The 16,881-nt window shown below is 43.4% G+C and overlaps 1 protein-coding gene across 3 annotated transcripts in view; it reads right to left on the bottom strand.

Moving 5' to 3' along the window:
• The window catches only part of LOC133623345 (histone-lysine N-methyltransferase EHMT1-like), an 87,217-nt gene that overhangs the window by 21,906 nt on the left and 48,430 nt on the right, over positions 1 to 16,881 (bottom strand). For 2 of the 3 annotated variants that reach the window (XM_072914353.1, XM_072914352.1), the window contains 3 exons: positions 13,147 to 13,224; positions 12,927 to 13,042; positions 5,697 to 5,783 (listed from right to left, as the gene is read on the bottom strand). In XM_072914353.1, coding sequence (XP_072770454.1) covers positions 5,697 to 5,783; positions 12,927 to 13,042; positions 13,147 to 13,224 — 281 coding nt within the window. The remainder of the gene's footprint in view (positions 1 to 5,696; positions 5,784 to 12,926; positions 13,043 to 13,146; positions 13,225 to 16,881) is intronic. The other variant, XR_012050749.1, reaches the window with a different exon arrangement.

Genomic DNA, 16,881 nt, shown 5'->3' on the forward strand with positions numbered 1-16,881 from the left:
TGGTTCCCAGTGTACGTGGGGGGGTGGGAGTCAGTATTTCCTACCTCCTATGCTGTGCAGGCTTTTATTTTGGATTGAATATGTAAATAAATATGGCAAATATTGTCAAGTTGGCGTGTAATCGCTGATTGCACAGTCCCGGATCGTGTTGCACGTGAGGGAGTTTTTATTTTTTTATTATTTTTTTTTATATTTTATTTTTTTTATTTTTTTTTACATTCCAGCTGCGTTTAGTGCAGTTATGGCCCGGGGTTAGAAACTGTTCTTGAGTCTATTTGTGCGGGTTCGCATGGTTCTGAAACGTCTGCCGGAAGGCAGCAGATCGAAGTGGCTGTTGCCGGGGTGGGATGGGTCCTTGAGTATGTTGGCTGCCTTCTTCAGGCAGCGGGAGTTGTACAGTTCTTCCAGGGAGGGGAGGGGGCACCCGATGATTTTTTGGGCCGAGTTGATGACCCTCTGGAGAGCTTTCCTCTCTGCTGCTGTGCAGCTGCAGAACCATACGCAGATGCAGTATGTGAGGATGCTCTCCACAGAACAGCGGTAGAAGGACACCAGTAGATCCTGTCTCAGGTGGAGATTCCTGAGTACTCTCAAGAAGTAGAGCCTCTGCTGTGCCCTCTTGACGATGGCCGTGGTGTTGGTCCTCCAGGACAGGTCCTCCTCCAGGTGAACTCCCAGGAAGCGTAGGGATGAGACTCTTTCCACACAGCCCCCATTGATGTACAGGGGCTGTATGGTAGTTTTTCTCCTCCTGCTGTCCAAGATCACTTCCTGGGTCTTGAGCTGGTTCAGCTTCAGATTGTTCACCCTGCTCAACACTGCCAGCTGCTCCACCTCGTCCCGGTATGCCGTCTCGTCGACCCCAGAGATGCAGCCCACCACCGTTGTGTCATCGGCAAACTTTATGATGTGATTGCCGGGGTGGTTGGCTGTGAAGTCTTGGGTGTAGAGTGAGTAGAGCAGGGGGCTCAGCACGCAGTCCTGAGGTGAGCCGGTGCTGAGGCTGAGGACTGTGGAGGTGTGAGTACCCATCCTCACCCTCTGATGGCGGTCGGTCAGGAAGTCTTTAATCCAGAGACAGGTGGGGTTGGATATTCCGAGGTCTGCTAGCTTGGTCACCAGTCTGTCAGGTAAGATGGTATTAAATGCAGAGCTGAAGTCTACAAAGAGCAGCCGTACATAGCTCCCCCCCCCCCCTCCATGTGGGACATGGCGGAGTGGAGAGCCGTAGCGATGGTGTCCTCCGTAGACCTGTTGGCTCGGTAGGCAAACTGATGGGGGTCCAATGCGGGCGGTAGGGATGAGAGGATGTGGGTCCGGACCAGTTTCTCGAAACACTTCATTGTGATGGAAGTGAGTGCCACTGGCCGGTAGTCGTTCAGACAGCTGACAGTGTTTTTTTTGGGGGGGACCGGGATGATGGTGGAGATTTTCAGGCAGGATGGGACGTTGGCCTGGGACAGGGACCGGTTGAAGATGTCGGTGAGGACACCAGCCAGCTGATCAGCGCAGTCTCTCAGCACCCGTCCGGAGACGCCATCCGGTCCCGCAGCCTTCCTCGGGTTCACGGCTTTCAGTGTGCGTCTGACCTCGTGCTCCGTCACTGAAAGGGTGAGGCTGCTGCGGTCTGCCGAGTGAGGTGTGACTGCTGATTGAGGTGTGGCTGTTGGGTGAGGTGTTGCTACTGAGTGAGGTGTGACTGCTTCCGATGGTGTTACCTCAAAGCGAGCGTAGAAGGAGTTCAGCTCCTCTGCCAGCCGAGGGTCTCCCCTGCCGGCCGGGAGGTTGCTGGGCCTGTAGTTGGTGATGTGCTGGACCCCCTGCCATACCCTCCTGGAGTCGTTGCTTTGGAAGCAGTCCTCAATCTTCGTTTTGTAGTCCTCCTTAGCCTCCCTGATACCACGCTTCAGGCTGGCTCTGGTAGTGCTGTAGAGCTCCCCGTCGCCAGATCTGAACGCGGTGTCCCTCTCCCTCAGCAGCCTCTGCACCTCTCTCCGTCATCCACGGCTTTGTGTTGGAATAGACTCGGACGCGCTTATCCACAGTAACAGAGTCTGTGCAGTGTTTTATGTAGCCCAGTACTCCTGATGTGTATTTCTCCAAGTCCTCGTCTTCAAAGACCTCCCACGCAGTGGTGTCAAAGCAGTCTTGCAGCTTTTCAGTGGCACCTTCAGGCCAGGTATTGATGGTCTTTGTTGTGGTGGGAGCACTTATCCGGGTGGGGGTGTATGCTGGGATGAGTAGCAGGGATATGTGGTCTGACTGGCCCATGTGTGCTAAAGGTTTAGCTCTATAGCCCAGCTTAATATTGGAGTAAACCTTGTCCAGTGTGTTTTTGCCTCTTGTGGCACATTTTACATGCTGGTGTAGTTTGGGGAGCACTACCTTTAGGTTAGCATGATTAAAGTCTCCTGCGATGATATGAGCAGCCTCCGGATACATGCTTTGTTGCTGGTTGACTGCATCATGCAGCTCACCTAGCGCCGTGCTAGCGTTAGCATCTGGCGCTATGTACACTGCGGTTAGCAACACGGCATTGTATTCCCTCGGCAGGTAAAAGGGCCGACATTTAATAGTCAGATATTCTAGATTAGGGGAACAGTGGCTACTCACAATGCTTGTGTGTGTTCCCCATGTGTCCTTTGTGAATATTAATAGTCCTCCTCCCCGCGATTTCCCTGTAGCCTCTTTTGTCCTGTCCAGGGGGTGTAGAGTGTAGCCTGTTAGCTCGATAGCTAGGTCCGGGATGGATGAATGGAGCCAGGTTTCTGTGACTATTAGCACGTAGCTATTCCTCACGGTAGTGTTCGTTGCTACCTGTAGCCTCAGATCGTCCATCTTGTTTGCAAGTGATCTTGCATTTGTGAGAAATATACTCGGCAGTGGTGGTTTGTTCGGTCGTTGTCTTAGCCTCTCCAGCAGACCAGCTCTGCAGCCTTGTTTCTGTTTAACAGTTAATTTGACTAATTTTCATTAATTACTAGTTTCTATGTAACTGTTCATATATTGTTTTAATTTATTTTTAATTCAAAAAAATGTTTTTAATTTATTTATCTTATTTTATTGATTTTTTTAAAAAGTACCTTATCTTCACCATACCTGGTTGTCCAAATTAGGCATAATAATTAGGGATGTCCGATAATGGCTTTTTGCCGATATCCGATATTGTCCAACTCTTTAATTACCGATACCGATATCAACCGATACCGATATCAACCGATATATGCAGTCGTGGAATTAACACATTATTATGCCTAATGGGGGAGGGTTTTTTTTTGGGTTGGTGCACTTATTGTAAGTGTATCTTGTGTTTATGTTGATTTAATTAAAAAAAAAAAAAAAAAAAAAGCGATACCGATAATAAAAAAAACCATACCGATAATTTCCGATATTACATTTTAATGCATTTATCGGCTGATAATATCGGCAGGCCGATATCGGACATCCCTAATAATAATGTGTTAATTCCACAACTGCATATATCGGTTGATATCGGTATCGGTTGATATCGGTAATTAAAGAGTTGGACAATATCGGAATATCGGATATCGGCAAAAAGCCATTATCGGACATCCCTAATATATATATATATATATATATATATATATATATATATATATATACAAACCCCGTTTCCATATGAGTTGGGAAATTGTGTTAGATGTAAATATAATCAGAATACAATGATTTGAAAATCCTTTTCAACCCATATTCAATTGAATGCACTAAAAAGACAAGATATTTGATGTTCAAACTCATAAACTTTTTTTTTTTTGCAAATAATAATTAATTTAGAATTTCATGGCTGCAACACGTGCCAAAGTAGTTGGGAAAGGGCATGTTCACCACTGTGTTACATGGCCTTTCCTTTTAACAACACTCAGTAAACGTTTGGGAACTGAGGAGACACATTTTTTAAGCTTCTCAGGTGGAATTATTTCCCATTCTTGCTTGATGTACAGCTTAAGTTGTTCAACAGTCCGGGGGTCTCCGTTGTGGTATTTTAGGCTTCATAATGCGCCACACATTTTCAATGGGAGATAGGTCTGGACTACAGGCAGGCCAGTCTAGTACCCCCAGTCTTTTACTATGAAGCCACGTTGATGTAACACGTGGTTTGGCATTGTCTTGCTGAAATAAGCAGGGGCGTCCATGGTAACGTTGCTTGGATGGCAACATATGTTGCTCCAAAACCCGTATGTACCTTTCAGCATGAATGGCGCCTTCACAGATGTGTAAGTTACCCATGTCTTGGGCACTAATACACCCCCATACCATCACACATGCTGGCTTTTCAACTTTTCGCCTATAACAATCCGGATGGTTCTTTTCCTCTTTGGTCCGGAGGACACAACGTCCACAGTTTCCAAAAACAATTTGAAATGTGGACTCGTCATACCACAGAACAATTTTACACTTTGTATCAGTCCATCTTAGATGAGCTCAGGCCCAGCGAAGCCGACGGCGTTTCTGGGTGTTGTTGATAAACGTTTTCGCCTTGCATAGGAGAGTTTTAACTTGCACTTACAGATGTAGCGACCAACTGTAGTTACTGACAGTGGGTTTCTGAAGTGTTCCTGAGCCCATGTGGTGATACCCGTTACACACTGATGTCGCTTGTTGATGCAGTACAGCCTGAGGGATCGAAGGTTACGGGCTTAGCTGCTTATGTGCAGTGATTTCTCCAGATTCTCTGAACCCTTTGATGACATTATGGACCGTAGATGTTGAAATCCCTAAATTTCTTGAAATTGCACTTTGAGATGCGTTGTTCTTAAACTGTTGTGGACAAAGGGGGTGTACCTCGCCCCATCCTTTCTTGTGAAAGACTGAGCATTTTTTTACGAAGCTGTTTTCATCCCCAATCATGGCACCCACCTGTTACCAATTAGCCTGCACACCTGTGGGATGTTCCAAATAAGTGTTTGATGAGCATTCCTCAACTTTATCAGTATTTATTGCCACCTTTCCCAACTTCTTTGTCACGTGTTGCTGGCATCAAATTCTAAAGTTAATGATTATTTGCCAAAAAAAAAAAGTTTATCAGTTTGAACATCAAATATGTTGTCTGTGTAGCATATTCAACTGAATATGGGTTGAATATTTGCAAATCATTGTCCATCCATCCATCCATCCATCCATCTTCTTCCGCTTATCCGAGGTCGGGTCGCGGGGGCAGCAGCCTAAGCAGGGAAGCCAGACTTTCCTCTCCCCAGCCACTTTGTCCAGCTCTTCCCGGGGGATCCCGAAGCGTTCCCAGGCCAGCCGGGAGACATAGTCTTCCCAACGATTAATAATCATAACCATACTTATTTTGATTATTGTTTCTCAGCTGTAGTTTGTCTTTTTTATCCGATGATCAATCGATTAATCGAAGTAATAATCGACAGATTAATCGATGATCAAATTAATCGTTAGTTGCAGCCCTAATATATATATATATATATATATATATATATATATATATATATATATATACACACATATAGTATATATATATATATATATATATATATATATATATACACACACATATATAACACACACACACACACACACACACACACAAATACACATTATATATATATATATATATATATATATATATACACACATATATAACACACACACACACAAATACACATTATATATAGCAACGATATTGATTGGTATATTTTTATAAAGACCATACTCACTCGCAAATAAATGTTCCTTGAGGGACATCTTGCATGATTCTAACACCCCAGCCCATTTTCTGTGTTTTAAAGAGCTGTAGCCGGACTCTGGGGAGATATATACATAAAAAACACATGTTATTATAAAGCTAATAACTCTACTAAAAATTACACTGAGGAACAATCTGGGTATAATGTGGGTGTGCTTGACATGCAATCAGCAGGGTGTTTCGGGCTGACAGCCTGATGCAAGCATACATTTACAAAATAAACTAAGAGCATTTGAAGCAGAATTAAGTAAATTCCTTGTTGCATGACAGAACCTGTGGTCAATATTCAAACTTGTGAGGCCGAGTTCTGAAATGGTCAGAGTATTTGCACAGCATAGCAGCAGTGGTAGTTGGTGCTATTAGTTTATAACTCTCCAGGGGTCGTTGCGTGTTTTAGGGCAAATAGCATTGTTTTTTTTAATTACAGGGAACCAATGATGAGCTTTGTTTTTTTTGACTTATAAATGTTGTTGCAATGTTAGATACCAATGTTAAAAAACAATGTCAAAACGTCAAATCCTAAGGTTCATGCATTTGCCCGTGAGCTTGCACATAGGTTCGGATGCCTCTGACCACTGTGTTTATTTGCCTATGATTTACCCCGGTTTTCCACAAGATACTTAACGGCTGTTGAACGGCAACATCCCAAAATGTCTGCAAATTTTGTGGTCAATCAATACCCACTGGCAGGCGTTGAGGACGGCACTGTTGACTTGACTCATGGAAAAGACGTTCTGCCTTGCAGAACGACTACTTTATTTTTGTATTTGTAGCAAGCAACAACACAGCAGCAGCAACATCCCTGATGAGCTTTGTACACATGCATGTACGCCCGCACGTATCTAATTTAACTCCTCCTACCCACTCACTAACCTGCTTCCTCTGCCCCCGTGTGAGGTCTAGTAGACATAAGTTCCCAAATAGCTGTCCAGAATATGCCTATAATATGATTATTTGATTTTGGACCTTCAAAATCCATCGTGTCAACAGGGTGAAGTTACATCTGAAAACCAAGGCAATTTCAGATCCGTCTCAGCCCATTAGACATTTCAAGTTGTAAAATACTATATAGGAGAAGCTCATGCACAGGAAGGAATGGTTTTGTTCTTTTGTGGTGTGAAAAACAATGTGTTCATCAACAAATGTTATCCATAGATTTGAATCGTTCATACACCGTATAGAATCTTATCAAATCGTTCATACACTATATCAAATCTTATCGAATTGTTCTGTTTTAAAATATATTGTGTTTTAAATATAGCGTAACCCTTGTATCTAGATGCGTATCAAATCGTCCATCACAAAGAGATGTACAGTCACAGTTTTATATACCATTTTCCTCGGTGTCGTCATAGCTCTTACGAAATCTCGTTACCGCTTGCCATGTCCACAACTTTTACAACACCAGCGCCTCTAAACTCTCCTGCTTCTCCACATGCATGATCAGAATAAACATTACTACACATTTATGCTCTAAATGTATTAGTAACACAAAGAAAAACATGATCTAAACAACAAAAACTTTTTTTTTTCATAAACCTCTCTATCCCTACTTTGTGCACCCCAAATTGAACTGTAGAGGAGCAATGGCATAACAGTTGCCATGTATTTTTGTGAATAAACAGTAGTTGTCCCTCGCCACATCACACTCCAAATATTGCGGCTTTATAAACATTTTTTAAAGTATGAAAGTTGTCTGTCTGTCTATCTGTGTTGGCCCTGCGATGCGGTGGCAACTTGTCCAGTGTCTACCCCGCCTTCTGCCCGAATACAGCTGAGATAGGCTCCAGCACGCCCCGCGACCACAAAAGGGACAAGCGGTAGAAAATGGATGGATGGATATTACAAGTAGCCCGATTGATCAGATCTAGAGCTCACACTAGATCTGACCAATCTAAGTCTATGAGCATGAAGTTATAAGCCTACTAAGGTATTGGCACCAGCCTCTAGACTCGATCTGACCAATCTAAGTCTAAGACTGGATCTGACCAATCTAAGTCTATGAGCATGAATGAGAGGAAAAACGTCTTCTAAAAAAAAACAACTGACAGTCCAGTTGCAATCGATTGCCCTGAGATTACAATGACCTGGATGAATGAGAATATCCATAGACAACACCGGTTACATTTAGTTGTCCATTTCTGGTTTAACACCCAGCATTCGCTGCCAACTTTTCTTTTTTTCAGCCTACTCATTGTTGCAAATTGGTTCTGCTGTCAGAGCAGTAGCACTGGAAAAGTGTACCCGGGCTATGCAATCAATCAAGCGTACTGATGTCGTATCGTGCCACTTTGTGGAATTACTTGGTGCAGGACAATGAATGTGGTCATAATTATTGCACAATTTGCTCAATTCTGTTTTATTTTTTGGCGGGCCGAATCCGAAAGAGCAACGGGCTGCATTTGGCTTGCGGGCCGTAGTTTGCCCACCCCTGCGCGCTTGACGAATGTCACTGAGCAGCGACTAAGTTTGTTGTCTATTTGCTATAGGAGACAATCCTAATTTTCGGTAGTTGAATGTAGTTAGAGAAAAGTTGCATGTTTCCTCCCACCAGATTTTTTCTAAGTCATTATTTTATACAGGTGAAACTCAAAAAAATTGAATATTGTATAAAAGTCTACTTATGTCAGGTATGTAAAGTCTTTATCATTTTGATGATCTTGGCTTACACTTTTTGAAACCCCACATTTTTTGAGATTTTCAATTGAAGGTTTTCATAAACTGTAAGCCATAATCATCAAAATTATAACCAATAACGGCTTTGCATGTAATAATTTAATAGATCTCAAGTTACTAGATGTTACATTCTTATGTAATTCCCACATAATTTATTATGTTAAATTCTACAGAAGAATATTTATTTATTACATTTATTTTTATTTTTTTTAAACTTTTTTTTCTTCAATGCTACGTATGTGACCTCACTTTCTAAGATAATTTTACCTTTAAACTAGGGCTGGGCGATATATCGATATACGCGATATAACAAGGGTTTGTCTCTGTGCAATATAGAAAATGACTATATCGTGATATCGAGTATACGTTCTCACGCAGTTGCTTTTAGCTGCGGGTATTACACAACAGGCTCTCCTCGCTCTTTTCGGTCTCCTTCTCACAGACAACAAGCGCACCTTCTTACACACGTCACATACTGTCACGACATACGTCACATACGTATACGTCCTCCCCGAGCAGAGTGGTAGCAGCATGGGTAACGTTAGCTGTGATGCTGGCGGAGTGGTGCAAGCGGTAATACAAGAGAAAGGAGGTGCGAATCTGGTAACAAATGGAGAAATAATTAATTCCCAAGAAAAACAGCAGGGGGTCCATCGTCTGGCGGTGGTTTGGCTTTAAGTGGGAATATGTCGTACAGACAACCGTTACTTGTCAAGTGTGGGGCAAAAGTGTTGCTATAAAAAGTAGCATTACTGCTGTAACAAACAGTCCAGGGTGTCCCAAGTTACCGGAGTGTGTTAGGTAAGGAGGAGGAGTTTTGTCCCTCCAGAGTTGTTGCCGTAGGGCTGTGATGTAGGGTGTGTGTGATTGTGGAAGGAGGTGTGTGATGTTCAAGGCTAAGGCAAAATATCGAGATATATATCGTGTATCGCGATATGGCCTTAAAATATGGCGATATCAAAAATAGGCCATACTTTAAACTAAACAAAATTGAGGCTAATCCACCTTTTTTTTTTTTTTTTTTTCCAAATAAGAATCGATAAGATAACCGTTAAGGACCTGAATTGTTAAGCGAAATCAAAAGTGGAATTGGAACTGGAAAAATCTTATCAATTCCCATCCCTCATGAATGTTGTCTGTCTGTCTGTGTGACTCTGCGATGAGGTGGTGACTTGTTCAAGGTGTACCCCGCTATCCGCCTGGATGCAGCTGGGATAGGCTCCAGCCACACTCTGCGACCCTGAGAGGGCTGGATGGATGTTGTAACAAACACCGCTAACAGGCGGCTAATCTTTGCCCTCTTTTTTTCGATAATTAAGTTGACCAACATCTTTAACCCAAGAGGTGAGTTTTTGATGCAAGTGATATCAAAAGACGAGATGCCAGACCAGGGCTCAATTAGATTTAAAGACGCGCCACTTCATGCTACCAGCAGCTGTCTACAAAGTGGAGAGGATCTCTGTTGATTCACTTCATTTTCAACATCCCCTAATTTTTACATCCTCAAATTACAGATTACCCTGTCACAATGGCGGGCCATGCGTTTAACACCTAGGCCTTTAGTGATGTCCGACTTCAATGATTAACTCTCAAAATACCATAATTTATGTCACCGCATGACCATTGCTGGAGAAATACTATACACAAACACATTTACGTCTTACTGGGCATTGAATCACCTCAACAGTATACAAAACGGGTTATTTTCTGGCGCATTTAAAAATCAATTAAAACGCATCAGCAATTACAACATATCTTATGTGGTACTGTCAAAATTAAAAGTGAAAAAATAAAATATTTGAACTCACTATTCGATGCCATATAAGCTAGTGGTACCCCTCGTCGTCGGCAGATTCGTGGAAATGGCGAGCATTTCCCCATTTCATCGCTAGAACAGCTGAGCTAGCCTCCGGGGTTGGCCGACATCGTCTCACAAGATGTCGTCTCTCTTTAGATATGTTATATAATGGTCTTGAGTGGAAGATGCCAAGATAAGATTTCAATTTGTCCGATCAGTGACATTTTTGATGATCCTGTTAATTGTGAACACGTGAATGAAAACCATACTTAGTCGACAGCCATACATGTCACACTAAAGGTGGCCGTATGAACAACGCCAACACTGTCATAAACATATGCCATATAGTGAAACCAGACTAAACAACAATGACAAACAAATTTCGGGAGAATATTTGCACAGAACAAATTCCCAAAATTCCCTGCAGCACCAACTCTTCCGGGACGCTACAATATATCTGCCACCTAATCAACGTATTGTTCTCCTTCTCTGCTATCCCGGTCTGGATATGGCACAACACTTCCCGCTTCCTGCTAAATTGAAACGTGTGAATGGATAATCATTTTTGGAGTGACAACCGAGTATCCAATCACAGTCTCGTTAACATCAGGCCACTGTCAAAAACTTGTGATCGCAACTGTCTCTCAACTCTATGTGTTCTCAAATTCATCAGCTAACGGTCCCGATGAGTATCCAATCACAAGACGCGTAAATGTCACGTTCAACGTGAGGCCATCTAGAAGGCCTGACTTACAACAACTCGTGATTTGATTGATTATCGCAACTGTCTATCACCTGTATGTCGCCGTTCGCTTACAGTGCATGGACGCCCCCGCATTGTTGATTCTGAAGGCCTCCTGCAGATTTCGTACAGCATGGCAACATAAGCTAGCTGAATTCGGATTGGATACAAACTAAAACTAAAAACAACAGCACTGGGAGCATACAGGTAAAAGCCAGTAAATTAGAATATTTTGAAAAACTTGATTTATTTCAGTAATTGCATTCAAAAGGTGTAACTTGTACATTATATTTATTCATTGCACACAGACTGATGCATTCAAATGTTTATTTCATTTAATTTTGATGATTTGAAGTGGCAACAAATGAAAATCCAAAATTCCGTGTGTCACAAAATTAGAATATTACTTAAGGCTAATACAAAAAAAAGATTTTTAGAAATGTTGGCCAACTGAAAAGTATGAAAATGAAAAATATGAGCATGTACAATACTCAATACTTGGTTGGAGCTCCTTTTGCCTCAATTACTGCGTTAATGCGGCGTGGCATGGAGTCGATGAGTTTCTGGCACTGCACAGGTGTTATGAGAGCCCAGGTTGCTCTGATAGTGGCCTTCAACTCTTTTGCGTTTTTGGGTCTGGCATTCTGCATCTTCCTTTTCACAATACCCCACAGATTTTCTATGGGGCTAAGGTCAGGGGAGTTGGCGGGCCAATTTAGAACAGAAATACCATGGTCCGTAAACCAGGCACGGGTAGATTTTGCGCTGTGTGCAGGCGCCAAGTCCTGTTGGAACTTGAAATCTCCATCTCCATAGAGCAGGTCAGCAGCAGGAAGCATGAAGTGCTCTAAAACTTGCTGGTAGACGGCTGCGTTGACCCTGGATCTCAGGAAACAGAGTGGACCGACACCAGCAGATGACATGGCACCCCAAACCATCACTGATGGTGGAAACTTTACACTAGACTTCAGGCAACGTGGATCCTGTGCCTCTCCTGTCTTCCTCCAGACTCTGGGACCTCGATTTCCAAAGGAAATGCAAATTTTGCATGGTTGGGTGATGGTTTGGGGTGCCATGTCATCTGCTGGTGTCGGTCCACTCTGTTTCCTGAGATCCAGGGTCAACGCAGCCGTCTACCAGCAAGTTTTAGAGCACTTCATGCTTCCTGCTGCTGACCTGCTCTATGGAGATGGAGATTTCAAGTTCCAACAGGACTTGGCGCCTGCACACAGCGCAAAATCTACCCGTGCCTGGTTTACGGACCATGGTATTTCTGTTCTAAATTGGCCCGCCAACTCCCCTGACCTTAGCCCCATAGAAAATCTGTGGGGTATTGTGAAAAGGAAGATGCAGAATGCCAGACCCAAAAACGCAGAAGAGTTGAAGGCCACTATCAGAGCAACCTGGGCTCTCATAACACCTGAGCAGTGCCAGAAACTCATCGACTCCATGCCACGCCGCATTAACGCAGTAATTGAGGCAAAAGGAGCTCCAACCAAGTATTGAGTATTGTACATGCTCATATTTTTCATTTTCATACTTTTCAGTTGGCCAACATTTCTAAAAATCCCTTTTTTGTATTAGCCTTAAGTAATATTCTAATTTTGTGACACACGGAATTTTGGATTTTCATTTGTTGCCACTTCAAATCATCAAAATTAAATGAAATAAACATTTGAATGCATCAGTCTGTGTGCAATGAATAAATATAATGTACAAGTTACACCTTTTGAATGCAATTACTGAAATAAATCAAGTTTTTCAAAATATTCTAATTTACTGGCTTTTACCTGTATATGACATGATGAGAATATGAATCATTTTGGATATTTAAGGAAGGTAAATTAAAAATAATTGTATTTAATTAGGATCATGATTTCTTGTTATGTTAGGCCAGCAGAGAAGGCCTTGCTGGCCCTGACGGCACATCACTGGCCTGTCACTCCAACATGTGTAGGCCATCATTTGCTTGAAAACATTGTTACCTCAGTCCATTTTGGACGATTCGATTTTTGCATGTTCTCCAGCATGAGCAGGCATGGTTACACTCAAAGAGAACTGGAGGATCTTGCTGACAAAAGTCAGGTGGTAGCCGACCCTCCTGTAAACACACAAAATTAATATGAGCGTAATCACAACTGAGACAAAAACACAATAGATTTAAGATTGTTTATTGTAAATTTACCATGTCATTCTCAAACTTACACTGTCATACCAACATCGCAGACTGAGCTGACCACACAGGCAGGTACTGGAGGAGCAGTCATCCGTGCAACTGCAATGCTAAATAAAACAATTAAATAGCTATGGTATGAATTACACACAAAAAAAACGAAAAGGTGAATTGGTGTGTGATCAACCAACTTTTTATTTAAGATTCAATAACTCAGATTACAGATTTGGCAGGGTCTGTGACAAATTCTGGCCATTTAAACTGTAGATAAATATAGGTAGGCCGTGGAGAAGCCAGTAACAAACCTTCCGTGGATTTTGGTCCACTCAAAGTTGGGAAGTCCTGAGTAACCGAAAATCTGGACTACACTGCCTAATGAAGGTTTTCTTTCTGTCTTTATTTTACAAACAATTATAACAAAATTGTTCTGAAAGACAAGATACAGTCATGGGAAACCATGGAGCTGTCTGCTTGACGTTAGGGAAGACTTTGACCAAGTGTGGCCAAGGCTCTCCCAATGGCACACCATCAGAACGCCTGATCACCACCCCAAAAAGCTGTGGAAATACGGTATATCACTGTCAAATTTGAAATGAGACTCAAGCAATGGCCCAATTGTGTTTGCCAGCCCGTACCGCAAAGCCTGTTTGTTTTAAATGCACATGTGCAAAATGCTTTCTTTTTTATTTTATTTCAACTTATCTTACTCAAGGTCAGTAGAGGGGAAGTGCACTTTTTTTTTTTTTTTTTTGGCTATCGTTCACAATTATTATAAAGGATATAACGATGGATGTTTTTTTTTTTATGCAATCTAAATAATAAATAAATGCGATCAAAAGTCCGCTTACAACAGAGCCTATAGGAGCCGCAGGACAAAAAGGGGTAGCTTCCCAAATCTGATAATAGGTCTCGGTCGATATTCGATAACCGATGATAAATGAACATTAAGTTGGTGAGTTTTCCAGTGTTGATAAATTGCTATGTGCATGCTTCAAGAGCATTCCCGCTCTTCATCGGTTTCAGCAGCTGCGCGCATTTGTGGTATGACGGAATGAAAAGAAAAGGGTCCAATATCTTGTTGTTCATTAAGTGTCTTTGACTCTCTGTGCGGCGAAGCCATGCCAGCATCAGATAGTGCAGGCCTGGCAAACCCGCAGCTCCCGAGCTGCATGCGGCTCTCATGTTCATATCAAAGTTTGCATTTGTATTTTTGTAAAGTGCGTGTTCAAAAACTATGGTCCGTCAGAGCAGTCACTCTTTTGCACCGGTTTTGGCGCCTGTGGGCCTTTGAACTACAAATAAACGGCAGAATTGATAACCGCTATAAAACTCTCAATGGTTAGTATTACCATATTAAATTAAATAGTCGAAACACCTACATTCATGACTGCACATTGATACGGACGGCTGGACTGTCACTTGCTTGCTAGGTAGCTTAAATGCTAACATGTAAATAAATTACATTAACGTCTTTCCCCATTATGAAATGTCATACCCCAATCTAAATTTGTAGAAACACATTGCTGTCTAGTGATCGATAAACTCGACAGCGTCAAGTTAAAACAGACGGACTCCATTCAACATGAAATTAACTCACGTGACGTCACATAAATTGGTTAAAGAAGTAAAACAACCTTTTGGAAGAAGATAAACACAAAGTCAAAAATAATATGGCTCTTATGAAGCCAGAAAAATATTTGATATTTACTCTGCCAATAAAGTATATTGTGTGGCTATTTATTATAGTTCTTAAAAAAAATATTACTTGGTTAAAAAAATATTTTAGTATGTGTATAAGTACTTTTGGAGCACATTCAACAATACCACAATAACAATTATAAATGTGATTACTTTGGTCACAAAACCTTTATTTAGCCATTGTGTTTATTGTTGCAATTCTGGTCCACCATCCGCCGCCTCAGGAAGGGGAAGCAGTGCACTATCAACACCGTGTATGGTGAGGATGGTGTTCTGCTGACCTCGACTGCGGATGTTGTGGATCGGTGGAGGGAATACTTCGAAGACCTCCTCAATCCCACCAACACGTCTTCCTATGAGGAAGCAGTGCCTGGGGAGTCTGTGGTGGGCTCTCCTATTTCTGGGGCTGAGGTTGCTGAGGTAGTTAAAAAGCTCCTCGGTGGCAAGGCCCCGGGGGTAGATGAGATCCGCCCGGAGTTCCTTAAGGCTCTGGATGCTGTGGGGCTGTCTTGGTTGACAAGACTCTGCAGCATCGCGTGGACATCGGGGGCGGTACCTCTGGATTGGCAGACCGGGGTGGTGGTTCCTCTCTTTAAGAAGGGGAACCGGAGGGTGTGTTCTAACTATCGTGGGATCACACTCCTCAGCCTTCCCGGTAAGGTCTATTCAGGTGTACTGGAGAGGAGGCTACGCCGGATAGTCGAACCTCGGATTCAGGAGGAACAGTGTGGTTTTCGTCCTGGTCGTGGAACTGTGGACCAGCTCTATACTCTCGGCAGGGTCCTTGAGGGTGCATGGGAGTTTGCCCAACCAGTCTACATGTGTTTTGTGGACTTGGAGAAGGCATTCGACCGTGTCCCTCGGGAAGTCCTGTGGGGAGTGCTCAGAGAGTACGGGGTATCGGACTGTTTGATTGTGGCAGTCCGCTCCCTGTATGATCAGTGCCAGAGCTTGGTCCGCATTGCCGGTAGTAAGTCGGACACGTTTCCAGTGAGGGTTGGACTCCGCCAAGGCTGCCCTTTGTCACCGATTCTGTTCATAACTTTTATGGACAGAATTTCTAGGCGCAGTCAAGGCGTTGAGGGGATCTGGTTTGGTGGCTGCAGGATTAGGTCTCTGCTTTTTGCAGATGATGTGGTCCTGATGGCTTCATCTGGCCAGGATCTTCAGCTCTCACTGGATCGGTTCGCAGCTGAGTGTGAAGCGACTGGGATGAGAATCAGCACCTACAAGTCCGAGTCCATGGTTCTCGCCCGGAAAAGGGTGGAGTGCCATCTCCGGGTTGGGGAGAAGATCTTGCCCCAAGTGGAGGAGTTCAAGTACCTCAGAGTCTTGTTCACGAGTGGGGGAAGAGTGGATCGTGAGATCGACAGGCGGATCGGTGCGGCGTCTTCAGTAATGCGGACGCTGTATCGATCCGTTGTGGTGAAGAAGGAGCTGAGCCGGAAGGCAAACCTCTCGATTTACCGAAAGGACAAGATCTCGGGTACAAGCGGCCGAAATGAGTTTCCTCCGCCGAGTGGCGGGGCTCTCCCTTAGAGATAGGGTGAGAAGCTCTGTCATTCGGGGGGAGCTCAAAGTAAAGCCGCTGCTCCTCCACATCGAGAGGAGCCAGATGAGGTGGTTCGGGCATCTGGTCAGGATGCCACCCGAACGCCTCCCTAGGAAGGTGTTTCGGGCACGTCCGACCGGTAGGAGGCCACGGGGAAGACCCAGGACACGCTGGGAAGACTATGTCTCCCGGCTGGCCTGGGAACGCCTCGGGATCCCCCGGGAGGAGCTGGACGAAGTGGCTGGGGAGAGGGAAGTCTGGGCTTCCCTGCTTAAGCTGCTGCCCCCGCGACCCGACCTCGGATAAGCGGAAGAAGATGGATGGATGGATGGTTTATTGTTTTTGTTGTGTATATTTGAGGGTCCCCCACCCAATCCTTAACAGAGATAGAACCTATGTTATTGATTTTGGTTGTGATTTTTATTCAAGTGCAACATTTTGCTTACAGACAGAGTATATTTTATTTGTATTATTTGTTTGTTTTATCTAACTTGCTATTTGAAAGTTAACATCTCAA

This window comes from Nerophis lumbriciformis, linkage group LG12, assembly GCF_033978685.3.
Source record: "Nerophis lumbriciformis linkage group LG12, RoL_Nlum_v2.1, whole genome shotgun sequence".
Taxonomy (NCBI): Eukaryota; Metazoa; Chordata; class Actinopteri; order Syngnathiformes; family Syngnathidae; genus Nerophis; species Nerophis lumbriciformis.